The sequence below is a fragment of the Podarcis tiliguerta genome (genome assembly GCF_965153285.1).
Source record: "Podarcis tiliguerta genome assembly, chromosome: 8".
NCBI lineage: Eukaryota > Metazoa > Chordata > Lepidosauria > Squamata > Lacertidae > Podarcis > Podarcis tiliguerta.
This window is the reverse complement of record NC_139541.1, coordinates 1,300,729-1,320,918: the sequence shown is the minus strand read 5'-3', so window position 1 is coordinate 1,320,918 and position 20,190 is coordinate 1,300,729. Positions and strand designations below refer to the sequence as shown.

The following is a 20,190-nucleotide window of genomic DNA, read 5'->3' as shown; positions in this document are numbered from 1 at the left end:
GCCTCCATCTCTGAGGACTGGAAAGCAGTCAAGGGAACACCATTTTTAGAAAGCAATCCAGGGGCTTTTTGCTGGAAATTCCAGGTTGGTTGGTTAATTTAATGTCTGTTCCAAGAAAACTGGTGTAAAGTATTGTTAAAGATAGAACTACCAAGCATATAGAAGAAAAACTAGTATAACTTCTGTAAGAGTTTACTATGTCTTGTTAACTAGAGCTTTTTAAGAGTGTCAACATGTGTATAAAGGTGATCCAGTGGACATTGTACACCGACTCTCAATTTTTTTGGACAAAGTAACTCACCAAAAACTCCAAATCTTAGAAGTCATAGAACAACAGTTCTCTTGTGACTCAGTAATTGGTTAAGAAACGAGACAATGCAGAGCAGGAATAAATGGACAAATGTTGTTATTGTTGGTATTATCTTTACTGTTCTCCTTTTTTTATCTCTAATTTATTTGTAACTGAAAAACAAAAACAAAAAACGGGGGCAGGCCAGTCTGCGGAGCGTGAGACTCTTAATCTCCTGCTTGTGGGCTCGAGCCCCACGTGGAGCAAACGTTTCCTGCCTCGCAGGGGGTTGGACTAGATGACCCCCGGGGCCCCGCCCCCTTCGGCGATTCCGCGAACAGCAGGCGGGCAGGGAGCCCCTCCCTTGCGCCCGGGAAGGAATCTGTGCGCTTGCGCGGAGATGACGCGGAGAAAGAGAGGCGGGGCAGAGGCTAGTGCCGCGCCTGCGCCTTGAGACGCAAGCTCCGGCAAGGGGGCGGGGCCAGAGCCGGGCCCCGAGCGTTACGCCTGCGCAGTGCGCGGAGACGGAGACCTTCAGCTTGACAAGGAGGGACGGACTGACGGAGGAGGCGGAGGCGGCGGCGGCCCTTGAGGTGCGCGGCGAGGGAAGGCGGGCGAGGGAAGGCGGCTGGAGGAGCCCGGCGACGCCCTCGCAACGGCGAGCGGGGCCGCCTGAGGCTTCGGGCGGAGGGATGGCGCGGAGAGGGAGGGCCCGGCTTGGCCTGGGGCGCCGAGGGCCTGTGGGGAAGCGCTGCCCCCTCGCCGCCGCCGCCTCCGCCCTGCCCGGGCTGCCGAGCGAGGGGCTCCTCCGAGGGCGGGCCTCCAGCCCCCGCCCGCCCGCCCGCCCGCCGCCTGAGGGCTGTTGCCAAGGCCGCGCTCGCAAGGGGGGGGGGGGAGGGCGGCGGCGGCGGGGAGACGCTGAGACCCCGCGGCGGCGGCGGCGTCTTCTGTATTTGGCGGCGTGAAGCGCCCTGCGATCTTCGGCCGACAAAACCAATGAAGAAATTGAGGCAGCAGAAGCCAAAGGGAGAAGCTGGCAGGCGGGGCGGGAAGGTTCAAGGGCAACACCTGAACATTTCAGTGTAGTATGATATATTATGGCATCAAAGTATTTTTCTAAAAAAATTACTTGCGGAATATGAATAGTTTCAGTATGAGATCAAGACTGTCAAGTGTCAAGATACCGAGGGCACTGCTAATCGTGCTTTCCAATGTATTTCTCATCGATAAAAAAATCGGTGTGGCGCCAGCAAATTTTTATTCTGCAAGTGCGTTCCAGAGAAAAAACTTTGAGAGCAAGAGGAAGCCACAGGTTCAAATCTCTGCTCACTGGATGGCTTTGGGGATTCCCACCCCCACCCCCCATCTCTCTGCATAGGCTGCTTCACAGGGTTGTTGTCAGGTTAAAGTGTGCAGGCTTGTCTGCCATCTCAAGCTCTTTAGAGGTAATATCAGAAACTCAGATATATAAACTAGGCACCAAATGGCTCACTAAACCAAGGTTATAGCCACCAGAACAGAACATCTGGTGTCCATTTTGGGGCAAGACTGTTCTAAAGTCTTTATTTTTCAAATGATGGACTGATCATGTTTGATTATCAATTAAACATCTGGCTAACAGATGACAACTTTGAGCCAGGTCAGGCTTCCTCAGCCTCGGCCCTCCAGATATTTTTTTGAGACTACATTTCCCATCATCCCTGCCCACTGGTCTTGCTAGCTAGGGATCATGGGAGTTGTAGGCCAAAAACACCTGGAGGGCCGAGGTTGAGGAAGCCTGAGCTAGGTTAAGAACTTTGAGAGCTTAAAGAAGAAAAGCCACTTTATCCAGGGACAGCCCACATATATATCGGCCTATTCTAGGGTTCCCATACGTCCAGAATTTCCTGGACTACTGTAGTTGGAAGCACTGTCCCAGCGGAAATCGGCAAAATGTCTGGGAGAATGTATGGTAAGCCATGTCAGCAGTGTCGTTTTTGCTGATCTCCCAAAAAAATAGCTCAAAAGTGGTATTTTTTGTGTGTCCAGATTTTCACTTTTTGAAATACAGCAGCTGTAGCCTATTCCAACCTGTTTTTCATAATGGTAACAGACCATTCGTAACATAAGAATATTATTCACAACTGTGAACTGTGGGTTGGGGTAAGTGAAGACAAGCAGCAATTCACTATAACATTGTTCACTGCTCCTTCTCAGGCTGCACAGAAAAAGCACATTGGTTCCTGAAATTCATTCTGATTGTGCAGATAAAATGTAACTGATAGAATTCTGCAAGATGTGGCATTAGTGTGTGAAAACAGTTAAGACCCCAAGATTCCCAGGTATGCACTTCCAGATGGTGGTGATGTCAGGCACCATCCTGGCAGTGCCCAAGCAGCTTCACTTGGTCACAAGTGGCCAGTAGTCTGGCGCCCGGCTAATTTTGAACACTGTTTAGAGAACAAGTAGTGATGGTGGGGTGATAAAGATGCAATTAATAATTCTACATGCAGTTTATTGACAGGTGAACTATGGGAATGTGTGAAATTGCTTTGTGTGGGATCGGGTTGTTTATCAGTCTAGTTCGGGGTTAGCCAATGTAGTGGCCTCCGGATGTTGCTGGACTTGAAAGTCCCATCAGCCCCAGCCAGCATGGCCCATAGCAAGGGGTGATGGGAGCCTGGTGTAGCTCATCATGGTCTCCTCTGACTGGTAGCAACTCTCCAGGGCTTAACACCACCTGCTTCCTGATCCTCCTTTTTTGTTTAAATGGAGATACCAAGAAATTGAACCTAGGACCTTTGCTGTGCAAAGCACAAGCTATTATGGTTTCTTCCTCTTCTTTTGAGCAGTTTTCAAAATTAGCCAGGCATCAGCTGCATTTTGCAAACTGTGCAGGTCCAATTGTGACCACATGGAGATCTTTGAATGCCAGGTGGCAACTGACATCTCCATCTGGCTGGCCCTTCCAGCTTTCTTAAGCAGGTAGGCAGAATAACTTAGTTATTGCATTTATCTCCCACTTTTTCCTCCAAGGAGTACATGGTTTTCCCCCACCCCCAATTAATCCCTACTGTGACTCTTTGAGGTAAATTAAGAGACTGTGACTGACTCCGTGAGCTTCATGACTGAGTAGGGATTTGAACCCTGATCTCCCAGGTCCTAGTTTGACACTCTAAGCACTACCCCACACTGGCTTCCTAAAGTACTTCTGCTATGGGGCAGCTCTATAAATTAAGTAGGTAAATAAATATGTGGAAAGCAAAATGTCACTTAGAGAAGAATCTGAAATATTTTCCTTGAGGCTTAAATTTGTTTTATTCTGGATTGTTTTATTTGATGTTTTAATGTGTTGTGTTGTATATCATTTAGGGTTTTTTTTCTTTAAAATGTAAAGCAGTATAGAAATAAGGATAGTGCTTAGAAATTCTGTTGTGGCGACCGTAACCCAGGTTTAAGGTGCCATTTGGCAATTAGTTTACATATCTGCGTTTCTAACTCTGCTTTTGGGTAACAGCAAAAGGGAATATGTGACAATAAAACCACAGTTAAAGGTGGTTTGTACTTGCATGGTGTCAGCAGTTGTTAGTAGGCTTATTGGAATTCAGTGGCTTGGTTTAAAAATGTGTTGGCCTTCCTCTGAAAAGCATAGGTTTTAAAATCTGCACAGAGAGAGTCTTGAGATGGTGATGCTCATTTGTACATGCATGGTATTTTCTGCTTTGATCTCTTTCAATGAGCTCAGGATAGCTTGTACTGTCCCCTCATTTGGAGGGGGATGGTTATCCAAAGAGCTTTGAGGCTGAGCAAGAATTTTAAGCAAGGCCTCCACTATCTGTGTCTGACAGACATGCTGGTAAGTTATGGATGTAAGAGAGAGCAATGTTTAACTGGACTCAAAAGTAAATCTTTGCAAGCTTAAGTCCTGGCAATAACTGAATTAGAGCATATACAGAATTCCTATTCATCCATCATTAAATGGAAGCATGAGAGTTGTAGATAGACATACAACTTTTGTGAAATCTCCTGAGGTGTCACATTCGTGAAAATGTCAGTGGAATTGCTTGGAATCTCAGCAACTGAGCATTTTATTTTAAACAAAAATACTACTATTCTGATGCAGAACTAAGGGTGGGAAGTTCCATACTGATAATTCCACAATAAGTGCTGTGGCCATAGGGCTTTTTGTGTGTGTCTGTGATACCCCCTGAAATTTGTAGTAACCCCACAATGATTGTATTGGGTGGACATAGGAGTTGCCCGGCTCTTTTGGCTTCCAGGACTATTGTAAATCTGCAGGTGCACTGCATTCAGTAGCACCTCTCAATCTTGCTCAAGTGTATATATCTATTCTTGCAGTCGTGTGTGCCCAGGTTCATCCACACGTACTTACCTCTCTTCTTCATGGTCATTCTAATTGTGATTCCTTGCAGAGCAACTCCAAAGAGGGAGCTGCTGCTGCTGAAAATGAAAGGGTAGTATGGTTAAACTCATGCTGCTTTGGTTTCCTTCTGAAATGCCAACCTTTTAAAATGTTATATCTAACAAGGAAGTTGGTTTAGAGCTATAGGAAACGTTTTGAGTGGCAAAGATAATAGGAGCATTGGATTGGCAGGCAGATATGCCAGGAGAGGCCAATATTACCTTATCATAGTTATAGATATCAAAGTGAATTTTGTCACTGTCTCAAGGAAGCGATTTTTTTACACCCAGGATAGACTAGAGACGTAGGTGGGTGGTTTTGAGTGCTTACTTTAAACCCTGTTGTATGAGAGCTGTAAACAGGCAGGTCTTAGCTCAGCCTTCGTCAGCCTGTTGCCTGTTAGACATTTTGGGCTACAACTCCCATCAACTCCAGACAGCATAGCCATGCTGGCTGGGGATGACAGAAGTAGCCTTTGAGCTTCTCATAGTCGTGCTATGCAGCCAGGTGAGTAGCCACACACTAAGTATGCTGGATATGTTGGTGCCAACACTGAACTTGGAATGATTTGATGTCTGAATGCCTGGCATTTGACTGCAACTTCTTGAAAAGCTGCACAACAATTGCAGTTTTGGAATATGAAAATCCAGTCCATGTTTCATTCAGTATAGAGAGCCAGTGTGGTGTAGTGGTTAAGAGCGGTAGACTCGTAATCTGGTGAACCGGGTTCGCGTCTCCGCTCCTCCACATGCAGCTGCTGGGTGACCTTGGGCCAGTCACACTTCTCTGAAGTCTCTCAGCCCCACTCACCTCACAGAGTGTTTGTTGTGGGGGAGGAAGGGAAAGGAGAATGTTAGCCGCTTTGAGGTTCCTTAAAGGGAGTGAAAGGCGGGATATCAAATCCAAACTCTTCTTCTTCTTCTTCAGTATGTGGCATTGGCACATACAGAAATGGCTGAGATGTGAATCAATACAGGCTGGCTGGGCACTACACCTGATGGACGTTAAGTCTGTACAGACCCTGGCAGGTGGTAGTCCCAAGGATTGGTTGGAGCACAAAGCCCCCACATAACTCAGTACTGCTTTCGTACAATAACTCTTTTGCCTTTTCTTCTGGTTCAGCTGAAAATTAACCAATTGGGGAACCTGTTAGAAATAGCACATTAATTGAAAGCAGAGTGGGCTTCAATTTGAAAACTTAAAAAAAAAAATCATGAATGAAGCAATATGTTTATAAAAGCCAATAAATTAGTTCTCTGGTTTTCTCTCCACTGATCTCTTAGTCTCAAAACTGCAACACTGCAGATCAATAATGCTAAATATGTTACAATTTAATTTCCTTAAAAATACAATCTCTTATTTCGGTAGGGGGTGGAAGAAGCCAAGATGTAAATAAACTTTATGATGATGATGATTACTATTATTATTGGCTCTATTTTTAATGTTTCTGAATACAATTTTATTGTATTGTGAATTTTAAAAAAAAAAAATCTTGGGAAGAGCAAAAAGAAAAGAACAAAATAATAATTATTGCTTCTAATGCTACCTTTGAAAACTATTCTGTCTACAACAATACAAATTGTTCTTATCTAAAATATTCCTAAAGTGCAATACTACAGTGTACATGGATGGCACACAGTAGGTTGGTATCTTTCATTGGGCTGGCTTGGCTTGGTGGTAAAACATATTAGGCTGAAATGATGGATGCACAGTATAGAATTTCACCAGAAAGGGAAGGGTTGGGAAAAAGAAAACTGGTGATTAGTAGCTTTGTCTTTCTTGGGAGTATAAATGTCTTCAGACATTTTCCTTTTCCTGCCTTGCATTCAGTTGCCAAGGGTTTTTTATAGGTGCCAATTAGTATAGATAATAATTTCTGAAACTGAGGACTGGGGACCACCACTGGGCACTAGCCCACTGGAAGAAGCAAAGATCACCAGTGTTGAAGCAATGATTCTTCAACATCAGCTTCGTTGGACTGGTCTTGTGCGGATGCCTGATGATTGTCTTCCAAAGCAACTACTCTATTCTGAACTTAAAAATGGAAAGTGTAATGGAAAGAAGTTTAAAGACTGTCTGAAGGCAAATATAAAAAAATGTAGTATAAACACTGACAACTGGGAAACACTGGCCTGCGAGCGCTCCAGTTGGAGAACAGCCTTTACCAAAGGTGTCATGGGCTTTGAAGACACTCGAACTCAGGACGTAAGGGAGAAATGTGCTAAGAGGAAGGCACGCTTGGCAAACTCTCTCCGTGATAACCCCCCCCCCCCGGAAACCAGTGTCCCCATTGTGAAAGGACGTGTGGATCCAGAATTGGCCTCCACAGTCACTTAGGGCCTCATTGTTAAAACCGTGTTCATGGAAGACAATCTTACTCGGCTACGAGTGATCGCCAAAGAAGAAGAACTAGCCCACTTCCAGATCAGTGTTAGCACTGCAGTCCACCCCCTTTCACAGGGGACAGATGCAAGCAGCAGCTCTAAAAGTCATGATAAACTGGGAATAGAGAGGGTAGCTGGTATAGGAGGAAGTGAATGTACACGGAGCAGGGATGGAAGAAATTGCCTGTACTTGGGGGTGGGAATAGGGCACAAATTATATGTGAAAGCAAAAGGGAGAGGAAATTGAAGGGGGGTAAAAAATACTTTGAGAGGCATATAGGAAGCAAGCAGACAAACATAAAATAAAAAGCCATCTCCACTTGGAGAGTCCAGATTAACACATTCTGCATAAAATGGGGAGGCTGATTTGAAATACCTCCAGAATCAATGTTAATTGGACTTGAGGAAAGCTTGGAACCATGATTTATTATTGAAAGAATTAGACACAGAGAATGGTCAGGCTTAGGTTGGATCCATCCTTTTTAGTGAATCTACTTTATAGAAAGAATTGACTCACCTGAATGAACTGAAGAGCTGGATTAGGAATTGAATGGCTGAATTCAGAATGCACTGCTGCCAGTAATTACAAGAGCTGACTGCATACAGATACTCCCTTTTCCCCCAAGCAGGAGGCTTGGAGCCTCTATAGCTGGCAGGCATTTGATAATGGTAATCATAGGTGTCATATTCCCTTTTCCAAGGGAAAGGTTGGTCTGATGTATAGTAAGGTAAGGGTCTCTTCAAGTGGACCTGTCGTATGTGAATGTTATGTATAACTTATGTGTACATTTGAGAAGCCAGTAGTAAACAGTTTCCCAGTGCACATGCCCACATATACTCTCTCCCTGTCCCTATCCTCCACATATTGCACATACATGCTTTTCACACCTCTGGACTTATATGAAGTGGCTCCTTCCCTTCAGGAGTTAAACCTAGTAGAGTAGTGATATTAATTAATGTGTGTTTTTAAAAAAGTTTGCCTGTCATGCTGTCCTTGAAGGTTTGGAATAAACATTGCGTTACAGTGAGTATAAAAGTAGTGGTTGCAGGTATTATAAGTGATAGCTTTGATCTTTAATGATGCATGCATTTCCCCCCCCATATTTGACAGGTGTATATCAAAGAGCTAGAGGAGAGTCCTGTAGGTTCACGTTGAGAAGTAAATGATTTAGGAGCTAAATTGTGAAATAAGAAGTCTGCAACCATGTTCAGCTGTGGTCCTGCTAGACCCCCAGGTATCTATACATATATGGAAGTTCAGATATTAAAGAAAATTTTTTAGAACCTTAATACTAAGATGATGTGTTTAAAAGCAAGAGTTATGTTATCCAGCAGCACAAAGCTGGCTTGCTGATATCCCACATGTCAGACTTGCAAAGCAGTTCTGCGTTTTGACCGCTGCTATCTTCCTGAAGGTGACATTGGAGAGGAATGTGCCAAGAATAGATTTCTTCTTCAGCAAAGTTCAGAAGAACTCCTGCTATGCTTTAGGGGGGAAATGGAAATAGAAGCTTGAGAGTAGCAAGATAGCTATGCATAAGTTTCTCTGTACAGCCCAATAGGTCAGCACCTCATAGGGTAGAGTCAACAGCCAATTTAGTTTTTACCACTAAATTTATTTCCTTAAGACAAGGTTTTCCAGTACATGGAGTTGGGAATAATGCAATGAAACTACTTCCCCAAGTAATCAAGCAGCAAGTATCTTTAGTGGAGTTTGGCCTTGCTGTAAAAAGACTTGTCACTTCCCACAAGCCTGGCAATTTTCTGTGGGTGGCAGTGGGGTCGGGGGAGCCAATATGAATTTTGGATCAAAGGCTTTTAGGGTCGATGAGGAAGCTGTTGATACAAAGGAGCCATTCTGTTGCTCTTGGAACCATACACAAGAGAAAGAAGTTGTTGGCTTAACAGACTGTGCCATGGAATAAATATGTTATTGAACTCAAACTATTAAATCTTTCTATCAAATTTTGGATTATTTCTTTGCCCTCGAAAAAATTCTTGATAGTCGGAAAGGAAGATTTATGAATAGACTCATGGCTCTTCATCATATGTGACATGTAAGGTAGTGGCAAGAAATTGCTGAGAATGGTGTTCATACATGCTTATTTATTTCCAAATATGTACTGGTTTTTTTGCTTCTTCCAGACCCCATGGCTATCCCACCATCCTACTGTGACCTGGGGAAATCTGCCAGGGATGTATTCAACAAAGGATATGGTAAGCAGGACCATTGCCACAAATGCTAGCATTATGCATATATTCTCTAAATATTTTGGAAATCTGTTGCTAAAGGTCTTCAGATGTGTTAAGACTGGCATATTTTTGTTCACAGCTTTGAAGTGTTCTTGCTCCTTCGCCTAGTTTCTCTATCCTTCTTCACTCTATCAATCTGTCATCCATCCTTAAGAGTTTTTATTGGATTGATGGCCTTGCTTTCATCCCTTGATGTTTTAGTTAATGCTTGTTTTATTTAAATGCTATATTTTATTTAAAGTGTATATTCATTTTCTCCAAAAATGCAACAAACTAGCTAAAAACTAGCACTAGCAGGAAGGAAAGCCCATCTCTTAAATTCTCAGATGAATCAATTGGTTTTGAGCTGGTGCCTGCAACGCTTGCATTTCAGTCTTCTGCTTTCTGACTCTCCTCATCTGACTGTGTCCATAATCTCTCAAGATGGATGAGGGCCTCCATTCTATGGTGATTGCAGATTTCACAAACTAGCATGGAACCTCCTATTGGCTCACTTTAGGCTTATTAAAGCGGGCTCTGCGCCACATATTGGCTTGCATATTCAGCTCTGGGATTGTCTCTGCAGCAACGCTGCAACTTTAGTGGAATTTTGAGAATATGTGGCATAACATAGGTGAGCCCCATATCAGTTTCCCTGAGTTTAAAGGGGTTTGTTGATTGTCTTTGAGCTGGTCTTTGGAGGTACTGTACTTAAAATGCTCCCCAAATGTCCAAATCTTAGCACGATTCCAAAAAGTGAACATGTACTCACATCCTGTTTATGGCCTTTCCATAGGCATCTGTTTGGCTGCTGTGGTAGTTGAGTGCTAGATCTGATCCAACAGACCCTTGTAATGAGATGGGACGCCATTAGTTCCCTGAATCAGAGTTGTTCAGTCAACCAGATGTTGCCAGTGCCTGCCAAAATCTGTGGGTCTCTGTCAAGTGATTCCTAGAATTTCCATTAGAGCTAAGCTGGCCTCTCTTTTTATTGGTGCTCATCACAAGCACCTTTTAAAGGCAGGTGCACCCAATTTGTTACTTCTTGGGCTTTGTATCTCATTCATTTATTGTGGTATAAATAAGAAACTAATGTTTTGGCAATTTCAGGGTTTGGAATGGTCAAGCTAGAGTTGAAGACCAAGTCTTCCAGCGGAGTGGTAAGTAATGAGTACTTTGAATTATTGTTGCAACAGGAGAGTTTGTGGAGCACTAATATTACCTTTACAGCATTGGCAGAGTCAATGTACACACCTAACATTCTGCTTCTCCTGTATGTTTGGGGTGTCCTGAAGGTTATACTTAGGACCCCTCCATGCAGTATTAGCTTTAGTGTTTTGAGGCTTGACTCCTGAGTGCTTGACATCTCATAGAGCAGCTGTTAGTAAACTGTGAAGAAAGGATTTGGACTGGTGACAAATGACCTGTCCACTTGTCTGCCATGTTCAGAATAGCTGTAGTGGGAGAGGTAATCATTTGAAGGAGCTTAGAGCTAGAACTATGGCTTAAACAATCTGACTCTGCAAGTGGAAGTGGCAGTACGGATACTTGGATTGGTTCACCTTTACTGACTTATTAAAGATGCTAACGTCTAACGTGACTTCTCCCTTTTACATGCAACACTGATTTTTGGATGTTTATTCAGCTGGTAAGAGAACCACGTATTTGCTTTCTTGTTATATATCTCTCCTTCAGGTTTGTGTACTTGGACCATGACCCACTGCCATTCCTAATCCATTCTAATGGCTAAGTAAATGTGGTTAAAGGTAAAGGGTTACGCGTCCCGTAAATGTGGTTAACCAGACACTAAATGTTGCATTGTGTACAGCTCCATACATCAGTAGCATTTGCACTTGAACTGTCAAAAGAATTGGAGACAGCAGTGTGATCACAGGCATGCTATTTTTGATAGCCTCAAATTTAGAAGTTAGTATTTCTGAGTAGTATCACTTGGTGACTAAATCTCTGAAGTAGTTGGTGAGGAACTGGTGGCTCATGGAGAGCTCCCCATCCAGCCAGTAGCATCCCTGCTCACCTTGCAGCAGGACTTGAGCTTTTTAAAAAAAGTCCTCTTGGAATCCTGAACGCTGTGTGTGTGTGTTTGTTTGCTTGCTTGGTTGCATTCGAGTTGCGCTCCACGGCAACCCGGAAGTAACGGAGTGCGTTACTTATAGGTTTCGCCACTTGCGCATGCGCAGATGCTCAGAATGACATCATGCGCAGAAGCGGCAAAAGTGGCATGCGCAGTCGTGCCGTCACTAGTTACGTTTGCTTCTAGATGCGAACGGGGCTCCTGAACGGATCCCGTTCGTATCTAGAGGTACCACTGTATATGAAAAGAGGGTGGTCCTGGAAGTTGCAGCAGTTTGTATATTTATAATGACAAGACTTCTTATGCATATCCATATTGCTGAAGATATGTGAGCAGCATCTTCTGAAGGCTCTTAAGTGCAGGGATCTTGGAAAGACTTTTTAGTGTGGTGTGTGGCACTTCATTGCCCTCCTTGGAGCTCTATTCCTTCCCAAGGTGTTTGTTGGTTGTCATGCGCCACCCCTTTGACCATTAGTATTCTAGTTCTTCTCAATTGTTTCAGAAAATTTTTTTCTGCAAACTGCACAGTACAGGTAACTTGCATCTTATGCAGGGGTTACGTTCCTGGCCATCATGTGTTTCAACAAAATCATGTAAAGCTAGAAGGCCTCTATGCTGCTGTGGCCTTCCTTTTTGATCTGTCTGACGTCATGAAGACCTATAACTTCACATGTATGTGCTGAGCTGAAATGTCACATCAAAAGCAGAATTTGGGGATTGGCTCAGATTAAGTGGAGCTTGGCACTCCAGATATATGGGGGTCTAAGCAACCATCACATATGACAGTTGTAAGATGAAAAGTAACATATGTTGTGTGCACTCTTGCTTTCCCCACTCAGATCTTGTTGCAGCTGCCAGGAAAATCCTGGTCTGATCATATGACTGCAAGATTCTTTCTTTTCTCCCCACTCAGCAAACAAAGAAAGTTAAATGAAATGTTTCTCCTCCACTGGCGCCAGCTCAACCTTTTTAAAGAGGATCTAGGAATTATTTTTAACTGGCCGCTACACACACACACAAAGTTACCCAAGGTGTCATATCCTTCTTAAGCCAGGGAAAATCTGTGTTGAAGCTGAACCATGTTTCTGAACTAAAATTGCCTTCCTGTTTTCTTTTTTCCAATTGCTTCTCTTCCTCATTAGCTTGTAAGTTGTTGTCAGGCACTTGTATGTGTGTGAAATTGTACAGTATCTAAGGCAACATTAGCATCTAGCACCAAGAAGCTAATCACTGTACAAAAATAACCTAAAAAGATGGGCTGTGCCCACAGACTCATAACTTTAGATTAGGCAGTTGACTATTTATAACCCTGATCATCAGCTACTTGCCTGATTCCTGTGGCACATAAAAATAAGCTTTAGGTGGCCACAAAAGCTTATAGGTGTCTGTGTGTGCATCTTAGGCTCTAAATAGCCAACAAAGGCATACTGTAGGCAAGCTGACTAGAAGGGTTTTTTGTTGAATAGTAACAAATATAAGCTGATATGCAAGGCTCATTTTAAAATAAGTGGTTTATAGATGCTTTTAAATAAATAAATAAACAGTAATGACCTAGACCATAGGTTCTGCAAGCTCCATTAAGATGGTCGATGGAGCAGTTGCAGTATGAGTCTTTCAACACTATTGAAGAAAAGAAGTATTAGCCTCATGTAACACAACTTCTGTTGTCGTGTATTAAGATTCCAAATGTGTAATTCTTTTATGCACACAAACTGATTACTTAAAAGAATATTTGGAAGTAGGGCAGGATATTGAAAGATTGAAACTGTATCATCAGAGAGCCCTTCAGTGAACATTCTGGTGGCTGTATCTAGCACCCAATATATTGTAATTTTTTGTACCTTATGAAGCGTTTGTTGCTAAATTGTTGGTTCCAGACTGCAGAAAGGAGAAGTTAGATGTGGTAGGACCATGAAATCCAGTGCAGATGTGAATAAATGTTACAGGGTGATTATAAAGCACATTGTGCAGGCGGAACTAAAGGTTGCATGATTTGCTGGAATTGCATATTCATTTTAAAACATGATTGCATTGTAATTCAAATGTGGTATGTTTACAGGAATTTATCACCACTGGTTCCTCCAACACAGACACAGGCAAAGCCTCAGGCAGCCTAGAGACCAAATATAAGTTCAAGGACTATGGACTTACGTTCACTCAGAAATGGAACACTGACAACACCTTGGGCACAGAACTGTCCATGGAGAATAAGGTAAGAGGAAATGGAATCATGACTTCAGCATAGCAGGTAAACTAGAAGAAATTAAGCAAAGGCTCATGGGAAAAGAATGAGTTGTGTAAAATAGCTTTTTCTATGTTGTGGGGAGTTTTTTAAGTGGGGCTGAGGGATTCTGACGTTAGTGGTTGGTAGTAATGTAATGTAGATTTTATCTGGAGATATCTACAGATAGACACCATTGCTGAAAAGGTCCTCTCACTATTTATCAGCCACCTTACCTCTGAAGGTAGGGAAAATTGGTGTTCTCAATATACCTTGACCGTAAAATGGTGAGGCTGCTTTATAATCTATCAAAAATTGATGCCTAGATGTGCTTTTGTGAGTTCTTGAGTTTCAATCCAAGAAATATAATTAGTATGTCAATGAATTCACATATGCAGAAACAACAAGTACTTGGGCTGCTAGTTAGGTATTTGAGGCAAAAAGTGTGAGATCTTTTGAGTTATATGTAATTTGGGAACCTTCCATTTTATCACAGGTGGCACTAAATAATGAGGTAATGTATAATGGCCTGGTTTTCAAAGACTGTAACATTTGAAAACTTTTGATTCTCTAGGATTTCCATCATACATTTTTTTTCATTTTTCTGTGCTGCAGACTACCATAATTTACAAAGAACAAGAAATGCTAAGTAGAAGCAGTTAAAGTAGGAAGAAAATACCACTTATTAAGTAATTATTTTTTAAAGACGAGTACTATATTTTTCTTTTTTCACTTCAGCTGGCTGAGGGGCTGAAGCTGACCCTTGAAACCATGTTTGTACCAAACACAGGGTAAGTATTCATCCCTCGAGAGGGCTGCTTTTAGCTGGGTGCTTTCCTCATAGGTGATGGTACCACTTGCAGGCTGTTGTACTGGAGCTGCTAGCTCACATAGGAGATGCTTTCCTATTCTTTTGCTTAAGGCTGTCTTTAAATGAATGTATTGAAATATTGACAGTGACACTGAATCAATTATGTAACATCAGGTAGCACGCAGGGGTAATTCATGCCCAGTTTTCTGCTAAATGTATGGGCTTGTAAAAATGCCTACTAGAGGTTATAGATGGGATTAAACTTGATTCCCTGTTCCTACACCTTCCCAGGAAGAAGAGTGGAAAGTTGAAGACATCCTATAAACGGGAGTATCTAAACCTAGGTTGTAATGTTGACATTGACCTCGCTGGACCAACCATCCATGGCTGGGCTGTTCTGGGCTATGAAGGTTGGCTTGCTGGGTATCAGATGGCTTTCGACACAGCCAAGTCCAAACTTTCACAGAATAACTTTGCATTGGGATATAAGGCAGCAGACTTCCAGCTGCACACAAATGTGTAAGTATTTCTTTGTGGTCAGGAGGCCAGAATGTACAGAAACCAGAAAACATAATAAAACATAATAAAATATGCAATATCAGCTTTCTGCTAAGACAGGCGATCTGCATATATGAAAGGGATTAAATTTGAGGTTGTATTGAAGGTGACCTTTGCCTTCAGTCTTGAAGGTTGCAAACCAAGTCTTTGCTGACCACCTATGGTTCTTTCCCAGAAAGAGCACATTCTTAGTCCGTAGATTTCTAGGGCATTTGCCAGGATCCAGGAACTCATTAAAAAGGAAATGACTGCACAGTTGAATTACTTTTGGTTCTCTCACATTATGCTAGCACCGGCGCAGTTAATTTGCATGGAGCAGGGTATATTCCATCATGAAGGCACATGCTGAAGCTAAGGAGATCTGGATGGGAAATGGCTCCTTCCAATCTCCATTCACTTGCTCTTGCATTCAGAGTGCAGTTTAGAAAGGAACATTTTAGCTTATATTTGGTCTTTCTGCTTCAGAAAGTGCTTCCCTCTCAACCCAGCTGGGGAAAAAATATCATTTATATGCTTGTCATTATTTCAGATCTTTCCCTATTCCAGCTGATAATTGGTGCATCTTCATATATTAACCTAACTTTAGCTACAGAACCTCTAGTCTAGTAGGGAAAATGTCAGGACAAGAAGGGAATATATATGGATTTAACCATTTTATTCAAAATTGTTGTCAGCCACTCTTAGCCCTAAAAGCAGGGTGGGGTGGGGACGGACTAGAAAAACAGAAAATCAATACAAGCTAGAATAAGGCTGGGGTAGAGGTAAAGAGAATAAGGGCAAATATTTGCAATTGTTTGAAAAATTTCTATAAAGGCAAAATGAAATCTTCATTTGCTCTCTTAAAAAATAGGAATGATGGCACTGAATTTGGTGGCTCCATCTATCAGAAGGTTAATAACAACATTGAAACATCTGTCAGTCTTGCTTGGACCGCTGGCAGTAATAACACTCGGTTTGGTATTGCCACCAAGTACCAGTTGGATGATAAAGCTTCTGTCTCGGTAAGAATTTTGCCATCTTCCCAGTATGTTATACATGTGTGCTGATAATTTCAAGTTAATTGTATGGCACTGCCCCATTTTCCTTGCCTCTTGGCTTTATGCCTCAGATGTCTTTGGAGCAGTCTTAACAACAGCAGAAGTTTTATGTTAACCTTTTCCTTGTGATTCTAGTATGAACCCTATATGGAACAATTTCAGTGATACGAGTTGTCAAGTGAAAGTTTCAGTATGGACTAGTGTCTTATAAAAACAAATTCACTTGTTTGTTTTATGCTAGCTGTGAATTGTTTGTGTAGAATCAACTTAGGGAGTAGGAAGACTTTCACTATTTGTGAGATTTTTGGTGTATTTGGCAGTGGTATCAATCCTACGTACTGTATCGAGATCTCATTTCGTAGATAAGTCTTCATCCAGGTTCAACTTCAGGTGGAGTGAGTGCTCTTATTGAATTTCCTACATATAGAATATGTCCTCTGGGAGAAGGGTTTGAACGTAGCCTTTCTGCATGCAGGGTACTGTTTTATATGGAGCAGTATTTCACCTGTAGGTTGAGGGCTTAGGTTTATCATCTTACTAAGCATGAAGCCTTTTGTGTTTTTGAGGATTTTTTTAGGGACACAGGAGGCGCTGCCGATCAGAAGGTGGGCGGTTCGAATCCCTGTGACGGGGTGAACTCCCGTTGCTCAGTCCCTGCTCCTGCCCACCTAGCAATTCAAAAGCACGTCAAAGTGCAAGTAGATAAATAGGTGCCACTCTGGCAGGAAGGTAAACGGCGTTTCCGTGCGGTGCTCTGGTTTGCCAGAAGCAGCTTAGTCCTGCTGGCCACATGACCCAGAAGCTGTACGCCGGCTCCCTCGGCCAGTAAAGTGAGATGAGCGCCGCAACCCCAGAGTCAGTCACGACTGGACCTAATGGTCAGGGGTCCCTTTACCCTTTACCTTTACCCTAAGTTTTGTTTAACATCCAATCTTCCTTCCTTCTGGGTAATGTTGACTATATTGCATGTGATCATTTCCTCTTCGTGACACACAGGAGAATGAATGGATTTTGATTACATTGATGCTTAAGGGCAATAACATTAGTGTTTCCACTACTGGGGGCACCATTCCCCAGACTGGTGAAGGAGGGACTTTTTATGCTCAGAAAGCAGTTGCCAACATATAACTACCAGCGTCTTCCACCTCTTTGCTGATGGATCTAGTTCTAGAAGACTGCTGACTCTTCATAAACTTTCTCAGGAAAGCAAGTAAAAACTGGTAACGCTGTTGAATGTTCCTTTTTTTCTTTCTAGGCCAAAGTCAATAATGCCAGCCTCATTGGACTTGGCTACACTCAGACCTTACGACCTGGTATGTAAACTGTTGAATGTATTGAATGCATAGCTTAATTTTGCTTGCATCTTGGCTGTAGGACAAAATGAGTTAGAAAATTCCAGTGATACTTCCAGGGCATCATGGGGTAGTGGGTCCAAACCCTGTAAAGAACAGTATGCGCCACCTTATTTTTGGATTATGCCTTGAGTAAATCCTGCCACAAAGGGAAGCTAATGTAGCCAGTGTGTGTCTAGAGAGAACAACTTGCCTGAGAAACCTCAATGCATGGGAGTCTTACCAAAGAATTACCTTGAGATCTAGCACACACTGGTTCTCTCAGCTGCGAGTCTTCTCTTCTGACTTTCCCCCCTGTTCTCCCTTACGGGTTGATAGTCTGCTGTATTCTCTTAATAATGGCACTGTGTTTCTCCCAGGTGTGAAGTTGACTCTCTCTGCTCTGATTGATGGCAAGAATTTCAGTACTGGCGGCCATAAAATTGGGCTGGGATTTGAGCTCGAAGCTTAATGTAGGTTTTAATGAAGTATTAGATCTTTATTTGGAAGATGAAGGAGAAAACAAACCCCACATGTTCTGGCCTTAAACTCTTCCGTGAAACTTCAAAAAGTGTGAACTTGATATTCTTCCAAAGAATTGTTGTAACCCCCAACATTTGAAGTCTGGAGAGTGCAAACCTACCATGAAGGGCAATACTTGAAGGCATGCATGGAAGTTGTAATGGTTGTGCTACATTTCAGTTCAGTTCCTCAGTTTCTTTAAAATGTGTTCCTCAGAAGACAGCATAGCATCTGGTGAAAGGAAATAATCTCCCATCCTTCTGTGTTCCTACATCACATCCTGCATGTCCTGCACCTCACGACCTTTTGTATAACTGGTCTCTGTGCTGTAGTGAAAGCTTTGGTTTTGCATCAAAGTGGAAATAAATCAAAATCACATTTGGAAGTTACTCCTTGTATGGTTACTGTCTCTTTTAGCACGCAGCTAAAAAGCCAAAGACTGAGCTACAATAGGGAGACAAGGAGAGAGGGTTGTATTACATTTTGCTCTCATATCTAATTGGAGGGTGGCTGTATGTAAAGCACATTGCTCTGCTAGACAAGTGCAACACCTGGCAATTAGAGAGGGACATTTGCGTTACTCTGAATGTTCATTCTCTTCAGTAGATGGAAGGGAACCCGGCAACTGTCACTCTCCTCACTTGCACTGTCGGCTGGCCTGTGCTAAAGCGTTGGACTAAGTCCTGTCTGGTAGTTTCAGCATGTAATTCAGCTGAGGTGCTTTGAGGTGGGGGATCCAAACAAGGGATGTTGGATAGCAGCACTGACCATTCGGGGGGGGGGGGGGGCTAGACTTCCTGCCATTTTCTTTCTTGAGTAACAAGAATGGGGGAGCCTTTGGGGAGGAGAGTACTCAACTGTGATAATGTTTACCAAAGTTAAGTATGCCATCAGTTCTCTTTGGTGTCTGTGTGCTTTAGACAAAAGGTTAGGGACATGGGGTCATATCCAGTGCTGCTGTTTCCCAAGTGCAGCAGACCTGCTTGCACAACAAAACTCTCCCCTTCCCGTACTCTCAAAATCCACTCCAGAAGATTGGAGCAGGTTTTGAGGGTGTGGGGAGAGAAAGGGGCAGTCCTGTTCCATTAGTGGAACTGTGTGTGTAGCATTGGACACAATCTAGATACTCCTGACCTTCAGGGTGCAGGAAAGATTAGTTTCGTTAGCACTGACTGATACAACAACAAGGGCTGAAATTTGTCTGGCCAGTGTTATGACAACTAAGAACAAGTATTTCCAGGGCAGCAACTTGTGAGGAAATTTACTTGATTGGTTCAGTGTCTGCCTGGTCTGAAGTTCTTTTCACAATCTCGGTTGAGTTCTTGTGCAGCAATATGGAATGCAAAACTCCAATAGCGCTTCAGATGAGGCATTGAAATCCATTCCCCCCAAACCCTAGCTAGGGCTTTCTGGCATCAAGAAGTATTTGGGTAAAGTGCAGCATGGCTGAAGCAAAACCTGCATTGCCTGAGAGGAATGTTTTGGGAGAACATTCAGTAGTTTCTCATAGCTTTGAACAGCGACTTGGTCAGGTTGATTGTAGTAGTTCCGTAACCCAAGTCCTTCAAGGCCAGTGAAGCAGCACCACCAGAATCAGTTCTGCTTTCTTGTAACTGAATTTGACACAGTATTCTAGATGGGAGTGTTGACAGTGGAAGTGTATATAAGGTACTCTAAGCCCAGTTCAGTCAGAGTGCATCTGTAACACTTGTCACATCTCTACAATCTTGTGAGAATCTGCTAAGCTTTTTAATTTCGAGGAAAGTTTCGGAATTATAGCTTGGGCAATGAATGCCAAGGTCTGAAGAGCCGGTGCTCCAGATCTTAACTTTAGTCCATCCTTGAGTTGTGAACCCCTTCAGATGCTTCAGTCAGAAGGATACTTTGGCCATGGAAAAATGAGGACCTAACACTTCTGCCTTGTTAAGTGCAGGAAAGAACATAATTTTGTCCTTGGAAAGGCCATCTTGTTATTATCTCTCTCATTATGATCAGTGTGACCCCATCCAAACACTGGGATCCTACCAGCTTTGTTGTTCAAGGCAATGCATTTCACAGGATACGGTAGTTCTATCAGGGACAGCCAACATGGTGCTCCCCAGAGGCTGCTTTACAACATCCCTCAATTCAACCTCTGGCAAACCTGTGGAGCTGTAAGTCCAGCAACTGCTAGCAAGCACCAAACTGGTTACCCCTAAGTTACATGGTCCTTAGGCTTTTAAGCCAGTATGTTTGTAGCTGCATGCCCAACCACATAACCTGCCTTAGCTGCTTGAACTTTATTGCCTCTGCTTGCACTGGGTACTGTACA

General features: G+C 42.9%; 1 protein-coding gene across 4 annotated transcripts; it reads left to right on the top strand.

Moving 5' to 3' along the window:
- The first annotated feature begins 748 nt into the window (after positions 1-748).
- On the top strand, positions 749-18,268 carry VDAC3 (voltage dependent anion channel 3). Of its 4 annotated transcripts, none has more exons than XM_083456645.1 (10): positions 749-882; positions 8,187-8,310; positions 9,221-9,292; positions 10,418-10,467; positions 13,459-13,611; positions 14,359-14,411; positions 14,723-14,950; positions 15,840-15,990; positions 17,282-17,339; positions 17,738-18,268. In XM_083456645.1, the coding sequence occupies exons 2-10, from the start codon at positions 8,280-8,282 to the stop codon at positions 17,827-17,829; spliced, it is 888 nt and encodes a 295-aa protein (XP_083312771.1). In that variant the 5' UTR covers positions 749-882; positions 8,187-8,279; the 3' UTR covers positions 17,830-18,268. The 4 variants fall into 4 exon arrangements, with proteins under 4 accessions (XP_083312771.1, XP_083312774.1, XP_083312773.1 ...); XM_083456646.1 differs by lacking the exon at positions 749-882 and adding an exon at positions 1,228-5,198; XM_083456648.1 differs by lacking the exon at positions 8,187-8,310 and having other exon boundaries at positions 754-882.
- The last annotated feature ends 1,922 nt before the right edge of the window (positions 18,269-20,190 follow it).

Excerpts from the sequence above, each read along its gene's own strand:
- VDAC3 (XM_083456645.1), top strand. The coding sequence starts at position 8,280 with ATGTTCAGCTGTGGTCCTGCTAGACCCCCAG. Across the intron at positions 10,468-13,458 it reads CCAAGTCTTCCAGCGGAGTG|GAATTTATCACCACTGGTTC; the intron begins GTAAGTAATGAG and ends GTATGTTTACAG. Across the intron at positions 17,340-17,737 it reads CACTCAGACCTTACGACCTG|GTGTGAAGTTGACTCTCTCT; the intron begins GTATGTAAACTG and ends TGTTTCTCCCAG.